The sequence below is a fragment of the Apium graveolens genome, chromosome 4 (assembly GCF_009905375.1).
Source record: "Apium graveolens cultivar Ventura chromosome 4, ASM990537v1, whole genome shotgun sequence".
Taxonomy (NCBI): Eukaryota; Viridiplantae; Streptophyta; class Magnoliopsida; order Apiales; family Apiaceae; genus Apium; species Apium graveolens.
This window is the reverse complement of record NC_133650.1, coordinates 128,657,583-128,673,360: the sequence shown is the minus strand read 5'-3', so window position 1 is coordinate 128,673,360 and position 15,778 is coordinate 128,657,583. Positions and strand designations below refer to the sequence as shown.

Below are 15,778 nucleotides of genomic sequence, written 5' to 3'. Positions count from 1 at the left end.
CATTCCTTCTGATGACTGTGCAATACCCAACCATAATAGTAGTTGGTAAAGGTTTAATTCGTGTAATCGCCATGAGAAGGCTATCTATCTCAGAAGATACTATCTTGAGATAAGCCAGGACCATGTTTCAAAAAGGACTAGACGAACCTTTGATTAAGTCTTCTATTTAAGGCATATGGTTTAGAATGGTATTAACCTGCTACCGTTGCTTTGATTGAAACTCTTCTGCAATTTTATCTGCTTCATGTCATGTATGTATGTCAGGATCAGGAGTGTTCTTCATGAATCAGGAATGGTGATTAGGTTACCTCCTTAGAATGATTTGATACGACATGTATGGACTCCGTATGGTTAGATATTAAGATTTTATGGAAAAGTGAATGACGACAGTAGGTCAGTGGTGGACCATAGTAAGGCAGCAATGATTCTGCGAGTAGTGAGCTGATTACAGCCATGAGAGTTGTATTGGAATGGGTGTTGAGATTGAGTACCACTAATCGGGTCGTGGTAGTGTATAAGTTATCATTGATAGACTAATTAAGTAGAGTATCTACCTAGTGAATATTTATTCCCTCTTATCAATAGAGAGTCGTATTACTATACGAGGAAGGTTGCGGTGCAAGCACAGAATTCTATTATCGATGATGTATAAAATGAGATTCTAGATTCGATTTTCGATGTCGAGGGAGTTTCAAAGGTGATTGAGTATAAGCTCGAGGAAGAGCATGGGTCCATAGAATGATGGACGGAATGGCAAAAATATTTAGGCATGCGAAATACGATGCTATAATACTTGATGTTGATATAAATACGTATATGTTTTGTTCTCCTATGACAAACCTCTATAGTTCAGAGGTAGATTCCAAGCCAGATATTTTATGGAAATATTTTTTTTTCATATATACAATTCTCTTCAGTTCGTTCTTTTCTCTTCTTTTCATTTCATGTAAACTGAGAAGAACAACCCTTCCAGAAGGGGAGGTATTGCCGAATGACTATCTATCTGTGTGATAGAAGCCTAGTAGGATACCATCTATTGTTTAATTGCTTGTCAAGTACTAAAGGCTGGCCACCTTCTGTACTAACTATGCGATATAACAAGTGTTCATGATCATAGTGATCTCTCAACAAATTCCTTTACTTCTATTTGATTGATCAAATTTTGGAAAATAGAAACAACTGAAAAAGGAGTAATAAAGTGGTGGTAGTATGCGGAATGGGAACACATTCGTGATACTAAGGTTGACGTGGTTATTAAAAGGTTATAGAACGCTAACGAGAAAAAGTATAACCAGTATAATATTAGGAACGGAAGGTGATAGCGATTACGAACTGGAAAAGAATGGGTATTGAGAAGCAAAAGCTATAATGATTAGAAGCTATGATGAGAGTCTGTGTAATAGACTTGAAAGAATTTGGAATGATCACTTAACGCGGATTAAGTTATCTTACGACAATAGATCATATGTCATTATCGAGATGTCGCCTTATGAGATCCTTGAGGGAAGATAATGTCGATCTCCCTTATGTTAGGATGAAGTTGTAGAGCTCAAGATGCTCAGACCAGTAGTGGTCCAAAGGACCAGGATATAATAGATCTAATCAGAGGATGGCTGGTAGTAGCCCAAGATGGACATAAAAAGTATGTTGATTTGACACGAAAGGACAAGGAATGGATAGTAGGGGACCTAGTGCTGTTATAGGTATTCCCTCAGAAAGGATTGATGAGATTCGGAAAGAAAGGAAAGCTAAGTCCACAAGGTGTCGGACCCTTGGATATGTTAAGAAGTATTGGGAGGTTAGCATATGAGCTAGCCTTACCCCCTGAACGTGTAGCAAGTCGTAACGTGTTTCACTTATCAATGTTAAGGAAGTGTAATTCAGATGCCAGATAAATAGGGGCATATGAGCGCATAGACATGCAACCAGACGTAACCTATATGGAGCAACCAGGAAGGGTTATAGAGTGAAAAGGAACAAGTGCTTAGGAGAAGGATTATCAAACTAGGCAGAGTTTGGTGGTAGAACCACAATGTGGGAAAATTACTTGAGAGTTAGAAAGTGCAATGCTAAGAGAGTATCCCTATCATTTTCTATCTGATTCCGGGACAGAATCCTTTTAAGGAGGGGAGACTGTAATAACCCCAATTTTTGGGAAATTTTGAAACCCTTATGAATAGTGTTTTTGCTGAATGAGAAAACTTTTCATGCCACACTATGTAGGGGTTCTGATATGGATATTCTGAGATTTTATTAGTACTTTATATGGGATATAAGTGTATGTAAAGATCGTTAGAATCCAAATCCGAACACTTTGATTTTTCCCGAAAATCCAATAGATACGGAAAGAATTGAGTATAAGGTAACAGGATAAAAATGATTTAAATTAAAGGATTATAAGAGAGGATCATAAAAGGAATACAATATATTGAGAAAGGTTAAGGGAACCTAAGTAATAAGATCCCGGGTATGATCCCTCAAACGATAAACGAAAACGAAAGTTAAGCGAACCGTATAACAGATCAGCGGTCATTAGGCAAACAATTAAAAGCTAATCAAAGGGATTAGTGGGGATGATGTCATCCAACCAATAGAAAGAGGACAAAGGAAGGGTGATGACATCACAAAGTGATGCAAGCATGGCATAGGAGGGAAGGAAGTGTGGTTGAATTATAACCACACAAAATCAAGGTTAATTAGGTAATTAACCTAAAACAAATCAAAAGCAACCAACCAAAAGCAAAACAAAGCAAAACACAAAAATCATTTCATCTTCTTCAAGCCTTTGCTCTTGGCTTTTCTTGGAAAAAGCAAGGATGAGAATTTCAAAACCATAGCTACACACCTTCAAAAATCAAGAGGTTTGTTTCTTTAGCTTCCATAATTTATAGCTTAGATGAGCCATAAGTTTAAGCTCAAGATTCCATGATTTTCATAGCTAATTAATTCACCAAAGATTAGGGTGAATAGTGTTTTCAAATTTTTAACTTTGTGTTCTTGATTTCATTTGCAAGATCAAGGTTATATAAGGATAGATCAAGGTTCTTTGAGGCTCCCTAGTAACTTTCCACTCTCCAAGGAAGGTATAACTTCTCAAACCCTTAGTATTAAGTTTTGTTGGTTTGGATTTCATAATGTTAGATGATGGGTTAGTGTAATGAGTGTGTACTCATGATAGAGCTTTGTTTAGTAAGTGGTTTTGTTGATTTTGGAGTTAGAAGTGATGCTTGTTAGATTTGAAGTTCTTGGTCACATTTTTTTGACTTGGTTTAGATGAATAAATTGGTAATATTGAGTTGATTTGGGGCTGTTGTAATGTAGTTTAGATGGAGGTTTGATTGGGTTGTGAATTGGAGTTGAAATTGTGGTTGTTTGAATTGGTTTAAATTTGGGAAATCGCGTAAACATAGCCGTCGTAACGTCCGATTTTCTTTAGACTGTTTTTGTGCATAACATTAGGACCCGAGAACCCCCTGCTAGATTATGACCACTGCCATGTTTAGATATTTCATATTACGAGCTTCGTTTTGATATGTAGTTCGTTCGATTCCGATGCACGGTTTAGGAGAAATGACCGTTTCAAGTAACGGCGTTTCGCGAACGAAACTTTTCCCCTCGCCTTACTTTGAAACATAGGTTAAAGCCCAAAAAGGGTTAATTAATGTATGAAACAATTATGGTAAGAGTGTTAGGCAGTAGGTAAGACACTCGCGAAGGAATCGCCTTAAAACTCATAAAGGTTAAATTATTAAAAATGGTGGAGCCGAGGGTACTCGAGTGACTTAAGAGAATCAGTAAGCGCAAAACGAGCGTTAGAGTCTGAGTTGGTTAGAGTATAGATTTACAAGTGACTTTGCTTTAATTCCAACTTACTTGTTGTTTATAGGTTACCAGACTCGTCCCGAGCCATTCGTAACCCCCAGTCACTCATGCAAGTTTTCTACCTGTTATACTGTTGTTGTGATGTATATATGTATATGCATTATCTTGTGATAGATGCATGTTGGTTAATTAGCAAATGTTGCGATATATTGAAGCATGCTGATATGGTATATATATGCATGCCTGTTTCGTGTTCTTGCCATATATATCTGTTGGTTCAGTTGATAATACCTATGCTAGAGAATAGCGGTAATTTGCATATACCCTTAGTATAGGGACCCAAAGGTGAAAACATTTTCTAAAACCGGGAGTCGAGGATCCCGAGTAGATTTTATATATATATTTATATATATATATGGTTATAGTTTTCAAAACTATTAATCGAATAAAGTTTATTCGATAACTTTATTTTATTATTGAATATTATTTCGAATATTCATCCGAGGACTTATGACTCCTTTATTTTATTATTGAATATTATTTCGAATATTCATCCGAGGACTTATGACTCCTTTATTTTATTATTGAATATTATTTCGAATATTCATCCGAGGACTTATGACTCCTTTATTTTATCATTGAATATTATTTCGAATATTCATCCGAGGACTTATGACTCCTTTATTTTATTATTGAATATTATTTTGAATATTCATCCGAGTACTTATGACTCCTTTATTTTATTATTGAATATTATTTTGAATATTCATCCGAGGACTTATGACTCCTTTATTTTATTATTGAATATTATTTCGAATATTCATCCGAGGACTTATGACTCCTGTATTTTATTATTGAATATTATTTCGAATATTCATTTGAGGGCTTATGACTCAGCTTAATTTATTTATTGAATATTATTTGAATATTCATTTGAGGATCTATGACTCCGATTATTTGGTGAGATATATTCTTTATTTTATTAAAGAATAATGTTTCGATTATCAAACTTATTTTCGATTATTCAAATAAAGATAGTACTTTTGTATAAGTATATCTTTGATTATTTAATTTTCATTCAAGTAAGAGTTTTAAAACTTCTATTTCAATTATTTTTATAAAGATTATACTTTATGGGAATATTATTTAAATAATAATATTCAGATATTTTCTAATATATTGGGACTGATTTATTTTACTAAATCAACATCACTCCGAACATTCTTAAAAATGTTTCGCGAGCCTTCAAAATGATTTTTAAAAGTTAGAGCGGATCCCAAAACTCATTTTTATATTTAAGATCCTCCTTTCGAAGGGGATTTAAATACTCACTCAAAACCTGAGGGATCCGGCTCTGTGGTGTGTTTTATATTCGCAACAAGGTTGCTATTTTGATAAATGAATTGATTACTTACCCAACACTCGGGAAGTAAAATTCTTGGAACAAGTTAATCCATTAACAGGCATCGCCTGGGAAATATCGGTGAGTTTTCCTTTCCAACTAGATACGACTTCTTGGTGGATCCGTATCAACAAGTTTCTACTTGGGGAAAGGGGGAACGAGCTTTACGTTTCAGAGTCATGGATTTCATCTGAACTAGGAGTGGTGTAAGTGGTCGAGTGGCGCCGGCCCAGCCTTATTATATTGGCCCAAATGGCCTGGAAGTTCTGCTAAGGCGGTCCATTCCTTAGGAGTTCAGTGTTCGGTTGACAAGTAAATCCGACAGGTTCTCCTCTACATGTAGAAAATGGTGGGGTTGCACTACTACGACTGATCATCGTAAGTGGTCTTCCTGGCGCGGCAAACTCCCATAATGAGTTCATCATCCAATTGGATAATTTCTGCAACACTACCCAGAGCACTTCGATAGAAAGGCTACGGTTGGGCGATTGTTGAGTGTTGGCAGGGTCAAGTTTTCAAAATGATGTTTACATCAAATGAAGTATCTCGTAACTTCATTTTATTTTGATGATATTTTAAAAGATTTAATCTATTCAAATCTTGTCTTATAGTCTCATCTATGTGATGAACTTTTGAAGCTAATTATAACTTGAACGGTGGTAGTTCAAGTAGTATTTGGGAAAGATATAAGTATATTGGAGTATCTTGTAACTTCATCTTTTAAACTTATATCTAGTAAATGATTATCTTATGCATGACAAAGATATTTTTTTTATATACAGTTATACACTGGGACTTTGTGTATATTATGCATGGAAGAGGACTTCCAATATTTTGAAAAGTATATATGTATATATATATATATACTGAATATTTTGCGACTTCATCGCATTAAGATATCAACTTGGTTCATTTCTTTTGACCAAGACTTTCATGAGTACTAAGAGAAGGCTCATATACTATTAATCATTATACATATTATTTTGGTGGGCTTGCTGCTCACCCTTGCTTTCTTCTTTCATCACACAACAACAGATAGAAAGGATGAACAGGACCAAGCTCCCGATTCGCAAGCGATTAGGAGACGTTCCGCAGTTTTCTAGAAGCATTGATGCCGCCGTAGCTGAGGTAGGAGCTACCAATAGGCTAGGCTTTTAACTTCTAATGTACCAAATTTATGTATATTTATGAATTGTAATAACGGCAAAGAAATGTAAATTTATTCAGAAAACCTTTTACGATGTATTGGCAGATAATTGTGGAATAAAATGACTTGTGGTTATTTTTGGATGTTCATCTCTGAGACTATAACGTGTGGTGTGTGTGTTTATTGTGGGGTCACAGTACAGAGTAGTTGAGTAATTATTAAGATTGGGTGTTATTAAGGGAAATGGAACTTGTGACAACCCGGATCCCCGACCCCGGATTTGGGGGTGTTACATCATCTCTTTCTTTCTGAGTTTGATGAAGTATAACTAACTCTTTTTCTAAATAGTCATTTCTGTTTCTAAGAGCAAGACTTTTAGATGTTAATCTTTCATTTGTTAAAGTCTGATCTCTAAAACTAATGAACATGGTTTTCAGATATAATCTTAACTCAGAAATATCATCAGTATGAAAAGCAAGGGTTGATTGAGGTACCTTTAATTCAGCAGCATCAGAACTGCTATCAACATTTGCCATCAAGGCATAGTTCACCTCATCTTCAGAATCTGAAGTATCTGCCCAGTTTTTCTTCTTTGTGATAAGTGCCTAGCCTTTATCACTTTTTTCTTTCTTGCAGTCAGGAGAGATGTGGCCTCTTTCACCACAATTGTAGCACTTGACATTTGAGTTGTCTCCTCTGTCAGACTTTCCTCCTTTGTCATCAGACTTTTTGAACCCTTTCTTTTCAGAACTTTCACCTTTCCTGGAAAACTTCTTGCCCTTTCTGAATTTCTTGTAGGCTATCTTTGTGATACCCTTCACCATAAGAGCACACAGTTGCATCATCTCTGCATCAACATCAACTTCAGATAAATTTTCAAATTCTGAATCATCATCATCAGAATATGATGACTCTGAATCATAATGTATGATGAGAGCCTTTCCTTTGCCCCTCTTTGAGATAATTACTTTAGGAGATTCCTCCTCAGCTTTAGGGGCAACTGTCTTGGACATTCTTCCATGCCTTTTTCTCCTTTGATCCATCTCAAGTTCATGAGTCTTGAGCATACCATAAATTTTATCAAGAGTAGTTTCAGTAAGGTCATAGTTACCTCTTATGGTAGTAGACTTCAAATCCCAATTTTCATGAAGAGCTAAAAGGAATTTTAGATTTGAATCTTCAAGATCATATTCCTTGTCCACCAGTGACATATCATTCAAGAGTTTGGCAAACCTGTCATATAAATCAGTTAATGACTCATCAGCTTTTGAGTCAAAGTGCTCATACTCTTGTGTGAGTATACTCTTCATGTTCTTTTTGATTGCATCAGTTCCCTGACATCTTGTCTCCAAAGCATCCCATATCTCCTTAGCGGTCTTGCATCCAATTACCCTGTTTGACATGACATTGTCAATTGCACTATGCAGCAGATGCATTACCCTTGCATCCTTGGCAATAGATGAGATGTCTTCAGCTGTTTAATCACATTTCTCCTTCGGTATCATCTTTGATGGTTGATCAGCAACTGCAAAAGAAAACTTGGTAGGCTTATATGGTCCATCATTAATTCTATCAAGGTATTCTGGATCTGTGGCTTCCAGAAATATAGCCATATTTACCTTCCATATAGGATACTCAGATGCTCTCAGTATGGGAACCCTAATGGTTTCATATCAACTATGGGTTTGATTATTTTGAGTATCCTGAGTTTTGGTGGGCTTAGTTGGGGTTTGTGTTTCTTCAGACATGATTGTAGACTATATCTCACTGTTTGTATATCAACAGAGATGCTCTTATACCACTTGTTTGGTCACACAACACTATAGAAGGGGGTTGAATATAGTGTTTATACAATCAAATCGATTTCGAACATAAGTATGTAACAGTAATCAAATATATTCAATATAATAAACTCTGTTATAATAGAATAGTTGTTCTCTCTCAGTGATGAACAATATCACTAAGAGCTGCTAGGTTACAATGTATAATCTTTCTCGTGAATGATAACACATATAGTGTAAACCCTAAGCTGTGTTTATATAGTACAGAGTTACAAGATATCTTCTAATTGATATTGAATATAATTATGTCTCCTAAAATATATCAATCAGATATTATCTTCTACAAGTCTTCTAGTCTTCTAACTCTTCATGCATATCTTCTTTTGTTTTAGTCCAGATCATCTCCTGTAAATCAGCTGCATTCCTTATCTGAAGTATCCGCACTTAAGTCCTCATATAAATCCTGACGGCCTTAAGTTCTGATATAAGTTCTGACTTCAGTAAGTTCTGATTTCCCGTAAGTCCTGATATTAAGTTCTGAAACTAAACACAACATATTAGACATGACATCTCAAATATATCTAACAGGCCTGTTAAGCAGGAATTTGATTTCAAAGAAGTATTACCATTTCCATGCTATTATGAAGATATTCAAAGATGTTGGAATAGAGTAGTGAAGCAGCATGGAGTTAGACTAGATGTGTTTTGTTTTATTATCTTGTCTTATTATCATGTAAACTTGGTGATATATATAAACCAAGTGTAGCTAGTAAAACATTCAACTAAGCAAACACATTTTTAAGAGAGATAGAAAAAGCTGTACTTGTCAAGAATTTCTCTGTAGTTTGTTTGTTCTACTTGTAAGCAGCTGTGAGCTATTCAAGCTTCACAGGGTTCTCATTCAAAATATATATATATATATATATATATCTGGTGGATACTTTCAAATCCACCAGAAAGTTTTAAAAGCTTGTATTTTTATTACTTTGTGTTTTAATTTATATAACTCTTTTATTCCGCACTCTGCAAATCAAACACTCATATATTTATCGAGTTGGAATTGTTTTAAAACTTTAAAAAGTAGTCAGAATTACATTCAACCCCCCCTTCTGTAATTCCTTCCTTCTAGCGTTAAATGATAACTCTGGTGAGCGGGGTTGCTCCTTCCAACGCCGTTCCTGGACCTTCCTTCTGAGAGTGGGGTGTAGTTATTGTGGGGCGCCTGCAAAACAACAGCGGAGGGGGGTTTGAGTCTCGCGGCGCCTCCGGTATGAGAATAAGAGTCTAGTTGGGGAAGATGAAGGTGGAGAGAACAAGGGTGGTTGTGTGTGTATATGCTGGTGTATAAGAGAGTGTGTGTATAAAAGTGTGTATAACCCCTAAACCCTTCATCCTTGGGGTATATATAGCCCAAAGGTAGGGTTTAGGGGTTGGTACCTCTAGAGGATGACGCCTGACTTGGGTAGATTGCATACACGTATCTAGGCAGTGACCACCTTTGGGGTGTCCCAACGGTACTCTGACACGCGCCGTGTTTGTCTGATATGTTAGTTGTTGATAACTGTCATCGTCGCGTGCCCACGTACCCTTCCTTGACGGGTTGAGGAGTGCGCATGTGCTTTCCAGACCCCCCCTCAAGTCTGCCCTAGCTGGGTGATCTTAGTTCCGGGCTGGATCCTGGTTGGTAGGTGATTCAGGTCCTAGGTTGAGGTCCTGGGTTGGATCCCGGCTGGGAGATGATCCAGGTCCTGGGTTGGCCATGAGCCTGGGTCTCTCCACTTAATTGCACTGGGTGAGGGGGGTCTTGGTCCATCAGTCGAGCCTGCTCCACCCTAGATCTGGGTTGGGCCTTAACCAGGTTGTTTATACCCTATCATCAATGATATTCTATATCTTGTGGTCATTGTAGATAATACCATAATTTGTGTTAAGTATAAAACAAAAGATAGATTGAGCTATTCACATTTTATCCAATCTCATCAGAAAATTAAAAAAAATAATAAAATAATAATTTTATTTTCAAAATATCTGGATGCTTGAACAATTAGTAAAATTTGGAATAAAATATAAAATAAATCTTCGGAGTTATAACATTATTTTATCATCATCAAAAACTATTTTAAGACAAAATTATAGCGCAATATTTCCACCTATTTTAACACAACTACTGACATGCTCTCTTGCATTTTAAAGAGAGCTTTAGGTGTATGAAACTATTCCAAGATATTTAGCTGCCGTAGTTTGTTCCGGTTATCTTATGATATATTTTCCTTGTGTTGATTTAATGGAATTTAGCATTTAACGAAGAAAGAAGAGAGAGGGAAATATCAAAATTAAAAGGAGTTTACAAAACTACTCTCTCCGTCCTATTGGGATCTCCACGAGGACATGGAGTTCGACACACATTTTATTATTTCTGTAGAGTATAATTACATAATTTTTTATATTTTTTCTTTTAATTAAAAATTTAATGTTTAAAGTTTAATACAAAAATGAAATTTTTTAAAACAAATTACGGAAGTATTCTTTATATTCAGTGTTAAGTAACTAGTCGCTCTAAAATTTCAAGGTATTAAGGAAGACCATTTTCAGGATCCCTCATTCGAAATCACATTTATGGGTTCAAAAGTGGATCATGGGTCCCCATCTTTGGGGCATTAATTTTCTTTTCATGCCACAATAAATTACGAGAATGTTGGGGGCTGGTAGGGAGTTTAACCTGAGTACTCCTGCCAACCTGAGCTATGATACCAAGTTAAGGAACTGGTCGCTATAAAATCTCAAAGTATTTGTTGAAGACCCAATCAGATCTATATTTTAATACTTTCTCTCACTCGAACTTATGACTCCCTAAGCGAGTTCTGATAAAATGTTAACGAACTAGTCACTCTAAAATCTTAAGGTATTAGAGCGATTGATTCCTTAACATAGTATATGAACTCGGTTCAGGGAGAGACTCGGGATCAAAACCTCCAATTCTCATTTATTTAATTTAATTATTTGTATTGATACTGGTTATATACATGGACGTCAGTACAAAAAGAATTGTACTATTAAGGGAGAATGTTAGAAAAATAATATAAGATCGTGTAAAAACCTTTCTCTAACCATTTGAGCTTTTACAATAACTGGTTTCTTACTTTTACCTTAAAATATATGTCGAATATTAAAAAAAATATATGTAAAGAATTAAATAAAACGGAGGAATTACTTAGCTTTCAAATTTGTCTTTCCAAAATATGGTGTAATTTTATATTCTACGAGAAATATAACATTAACAATCTTATAGCAATTTTATACCACCTATCGTGCAATATCATATTGGTAATTTTTAGCCTATTTTACGAAAAACATGTGAAAGGGGGATATTTTTGACAAATTTTTAAAATTAACAGAGCGTTCAAAAACGTGACACAGACTCGCTGTCTGAACAAAACAGGGAGCTCATTCAGACACATCCAAAAAAAAAAACTCACTCATTATGCTTATCCAGTAGTTGTACTTTTTACTAGTTAAAACTCAAACACTTCTCACACCCTTAACACTCTTTCCCACCTCAACCGAAACAAGACAAACCTCAAAAAATGCGTTTCATGCTTCTCCTCCATCTCCTCCTCATCCTCCTAACATTCTCAGTTACCGGAAAACCGCTCCCGGAATACCAGGCACTTCTCTCTCTAAAAACCACCATAACTTCTGATCCACACTCTTCTCTCTCTACATGGAACATCTCTACAAACCAGAACCACTGTACTTGGTCTGGCATCACCTGTGACTCTCACCGCCACGTAATCTCTCTCAATCTCTCCTCTCTTAATCTCACAGGCACTCTCTCTCCTGATCTCTCTTCTCTCCGGTTCTTACAAAATCTCTCTCTCGCTGTTAACCAGTTCTCTGGCTCTCTCCCTGAGTCACTCAACTCACTCTCATCTCTCCGCTCACTTAATCTCTCTAACAACATATTTAATGGAACATTACCAAGTTTTAAAAATTTAATAAGCCTGGAAATACTTGATTTGTATAATAACAACTTTGATGGTGCTCTTCCTGTGGATATATACAATCTCTCTAGTCTCCGGCATCTTCATCTCGGTGGCAACTTTTTTTCCGGTGCAATTCCGGCGGAGTACGGCCGTTTTGCGGCGCTTGAGTATCTTGCTGTCTCGGGGAATGAACTGAGTGGTGTGATTCCGCCGGAGCTAGGTAATGTTTTGACACTGCAACATCTTTATTTAGGTTATTTTAATAAATATTCTGGTAATTTGCCTCCGGAGATTGGGAATTTATCGAAACTTGTTAGATTAGATGCTGCGGATTGCGGATTGTCTGGTGAGATTCCTCGTGAGCTTGAGAAACTTCAGAATCTAGACACATTGTTTTTACAAGTTAATGAGTTTTCGGGTGCTATTAGGTCTGAGTTGGGTAATTTGAAAAACTTAAAATCGATAGATCTGTCGAATAATTTGCTTAGCGGAGAAATTCCAGAGAGTTTTGCAAATTTGAAAAACTTGACGCTGTTGAATCTTTTTCGGAATCAACTTCATGGTTCGATTCCGGACTTGATTGCTGAGTTACCGGAATTAGAAGTGTTGCAGCTCTGGGACAATAATTTTACTGGAAATGTGCCTCAAGAATTAGGGAAAAACTCTAAGCTTCGGTTTGTGGATATATCTTCAAATAAGTTGACTGGCCTACTTCCACCGGGGTTGTGTTCGGGGAATAAACTTGATACTCTGATTACTTTGGAGAATTACTTGTTGGGACCGATTCCTGACTCACTTGGTGAATGCACATCGTTGAGTCGGATTCGAATGGGGGAGAATTATTTAAATGGCTCGATTCCAAAAGGGATTATGAGTTTGCCACAACTTACGCAGCTAGAGCTTCAAGATAATCTTCTTTCTGGTGAATTTCCAGAGACTGATTATGTGTCTGTTAAGCTTGGAGAGGTTAATTTGTCTAGTAATCATCTTACTGGATCTTTACCGGCTACTATTGGTAAATTTGTTGGGGTTCAGAAGCTTCTGCTTGTTGACAATAAGTTTTCAGGTCAAATTCCTCCCGAGATTGGGAGGTTGCGGCAGCTGTCTCAGATTGATTTGAGCCAAAACACATTCTCAGGGGAGATACCTAAGGATATCAGTAAATGCCAGTTGCTGACATTTGTTGATCTCAGTCGGAATCAGCTCACAGGAGGGATTCCCACTGAGATCACAAATATGAGAATACTGAACTATTTGAACTTGTCGCGTAATCATCTAGTAGGTAGTATTCCTGCAACAATTGCTGCAATGCAGAGCTTGACATCTGTTGATTTTTCGTATAACAATTTTTCTGGGTTGGTTCCTGGAACTGGTCAGTTCAGTTATTTCAATTACACTTCGTTTCTTGGCAATCCTGAGCTATGTGGCCCCTATTTGGGACCTTGCAAAGATGGTGATTCCAATGGTCATCACTCACATCGACTTTCAGCTTCTATGAAGCTTTTACTTGTTATTGGATTGCTTGTTTGCTCAATCGCATTCGCTGTTGCAGCTGTCTTCAAGGCACGCTCACTCAAGAAGTCAAGTGGTGCTCGTGCTTGGAAACTTACAGCATTTCAGCGCTTGGACTTTACATGTGATGATGTACTTGATTGCTTGAAGGAGGATAACATCATCGGAAAAGGGGGTGCTGGAATTGTCTACAAGGGGGTTATGCCTAATAATGTGCATGTTGCAGTGAAAAGACTGCCAGTAATGAGTCGTGGCTCTTCCCATGATCATGGTTTCAATGCCGAGATTCAAACTCTTGGGAGGATTAGACACAGACACATTGTTAGGTTATTGGGATTCTGTTCAAATCACGAGACTAATCTGTTAGTTTATGAGTTCATGCCAAATGGGAGCCTGGGTGAAACGCTTCATGGCAAGAAAGGGGGTCACTTACTTTGGGGCACTAGGTATAAGATTGCTGTGGAAGCTGCAAAAGGCCTTTGCTACCTTCACCATGATTGCTCACCGCTAATTCTACATCGCGATGTAAAATCAAATAACATTCTTCTAGATTCCAACTTTGAAGCTCATGTTGCTGATTTTGGCCTTGCCAAATTTTTGCAAGACTCTGATACTTCTGAGTGCATGTCTGCTATTGCTGGTTCTTATGGATATATTGCACCAGGTATGTTAACATGTCTCCAGCATCAACATGCAAGTAGAGTTCAATCGTTTTCTGTTAGAATTGTAGATCATTTTAGTCCTAATTGTTAAGATAATTTGAAACTGACATACTCACTATATTTTTTACTCTGTTACCAGAATTGGGTCTAGGTATAAATATCATTTTCTAATGTTTGCTAATAGACCTAAAACTTCAGCTTTTTACATCTTTGTTCCGGTCTTAGAAAATTTATCTTTTTCATTATCAAAACTTCCTCAACCATTGGGGTTTATGATATATTGAAAAAAAATTAAGACTAACACAGATCTAACAATAACTAATGATCAGTTGAATCTTATTGATTGGTGTGGCTTCCCATTGAAAATGATGCCCAACAACTTCTATACCTGTTTAGGTGTGTCTTGAGTCTTATCACTTTACTATGTGGAACAAACATTTGTTTCCTTCAAACCCAAACCAGATTTGAAATCAGTTGGTGATAACATATTTATACATTTGTTCCTTATGGTAATGTCCATTATTTTAAATTCTGCAGAATATGCTTACACGCTGAAGGTTGATGAGAAGAGTGATGTCTACAGCTTTGGTGTAGTTCTCTTGGAACTTGTAAGTGGAAAAAAACCAGTTGGGGAGTTTGGTGACGGTGTTGACATAGTTCAATGGGTGAGAATGTTGACGGATGGAAACAAGGAAGAAGTGTCTAAAATCCTAGACTCGAGGCTTTCAACAGTTGCCCTTGACGAGGTCATGCATGTGTTCTATGTCGCACTGCTGTGTGTCCAAGAACACGCTATGGAACGCCCAACGATGCGAGAAGTCGTGCAAATTCTTACAGAGCTCCCAAGACCACACAACTCAAAACAGGGAGATTCAGTGGACAGCAATTCCAGCTTGGAGTCTCCCAGCCCCAGCTCCGCCACCAACGAACAACATCAGCAATCTCCTAGGTCACCAACAGCTGACCTTCTTAGCATATGATAAACTAATATCTTAATAATGCGGGGGAAAGCTTTAACTGTGCAATTTCTTTTCTGTTATATGTTTAAATCGGAAGAAAGGCCTTCTTAGGTTGAAATTTAAATTATTAAGTATTAGCTCGGAGGAAAGGCCTTCTTGGGTTAAAATTTAAATTATTTAGTATTAGCATTTTGATGTACTCTGTGTACAGTTGCGCCGGTGCAAAATTTTATTAAAAATATGAAAATTGATCTTTGTGAAAAGGCCATGTGCTGCTGCAGCGTGGTGTTTATGGCACACCACTGATCACCGATGGTTAATACAAAAGGTTGAGTAAACTGCAGTACTGTGTACTATACTATGGAGTCGGTTGACCTGATGGTTGATAATTCTCGAGAGTACTGCACATAGACATAGGAGTACTTAACAATATCGATCGAGTTATATAAATGGGTTAAGAATGAACTGGTGCACTGGCTTTCAATTACCGATGCCAATGGGATTTGGTGA

General features: G+C 36.9%; 1 protein-coding gene across 1 annotated transcript; it reads left to right on the top strand.

Moving 5' to 3' along the window:
• The first annotated feature begins 11,650 nt into the window (after nt 1-11,650).
• LOC141719700 (uncharacterized) lies at nt 11,651-15,467 on the top strand. The gene is made up of 2 exons (XM_074522074.1): nt 11,651-14,311; nt 14,847-15,467. Exons 1-2 carry the CDS (start codon nt 11,737-11,739, stop codon nt 15,287-15,289), a joined length of 3,018 nt encoding a protein of 1,005 aa, XP_074378175.1. The 5' UTR covers nt 11,651-11,736; the 3' UTR covers nt 15,290-15,467.
• Nucleotides 15,468-15,778: the final 311 nt, after the last annotated feature.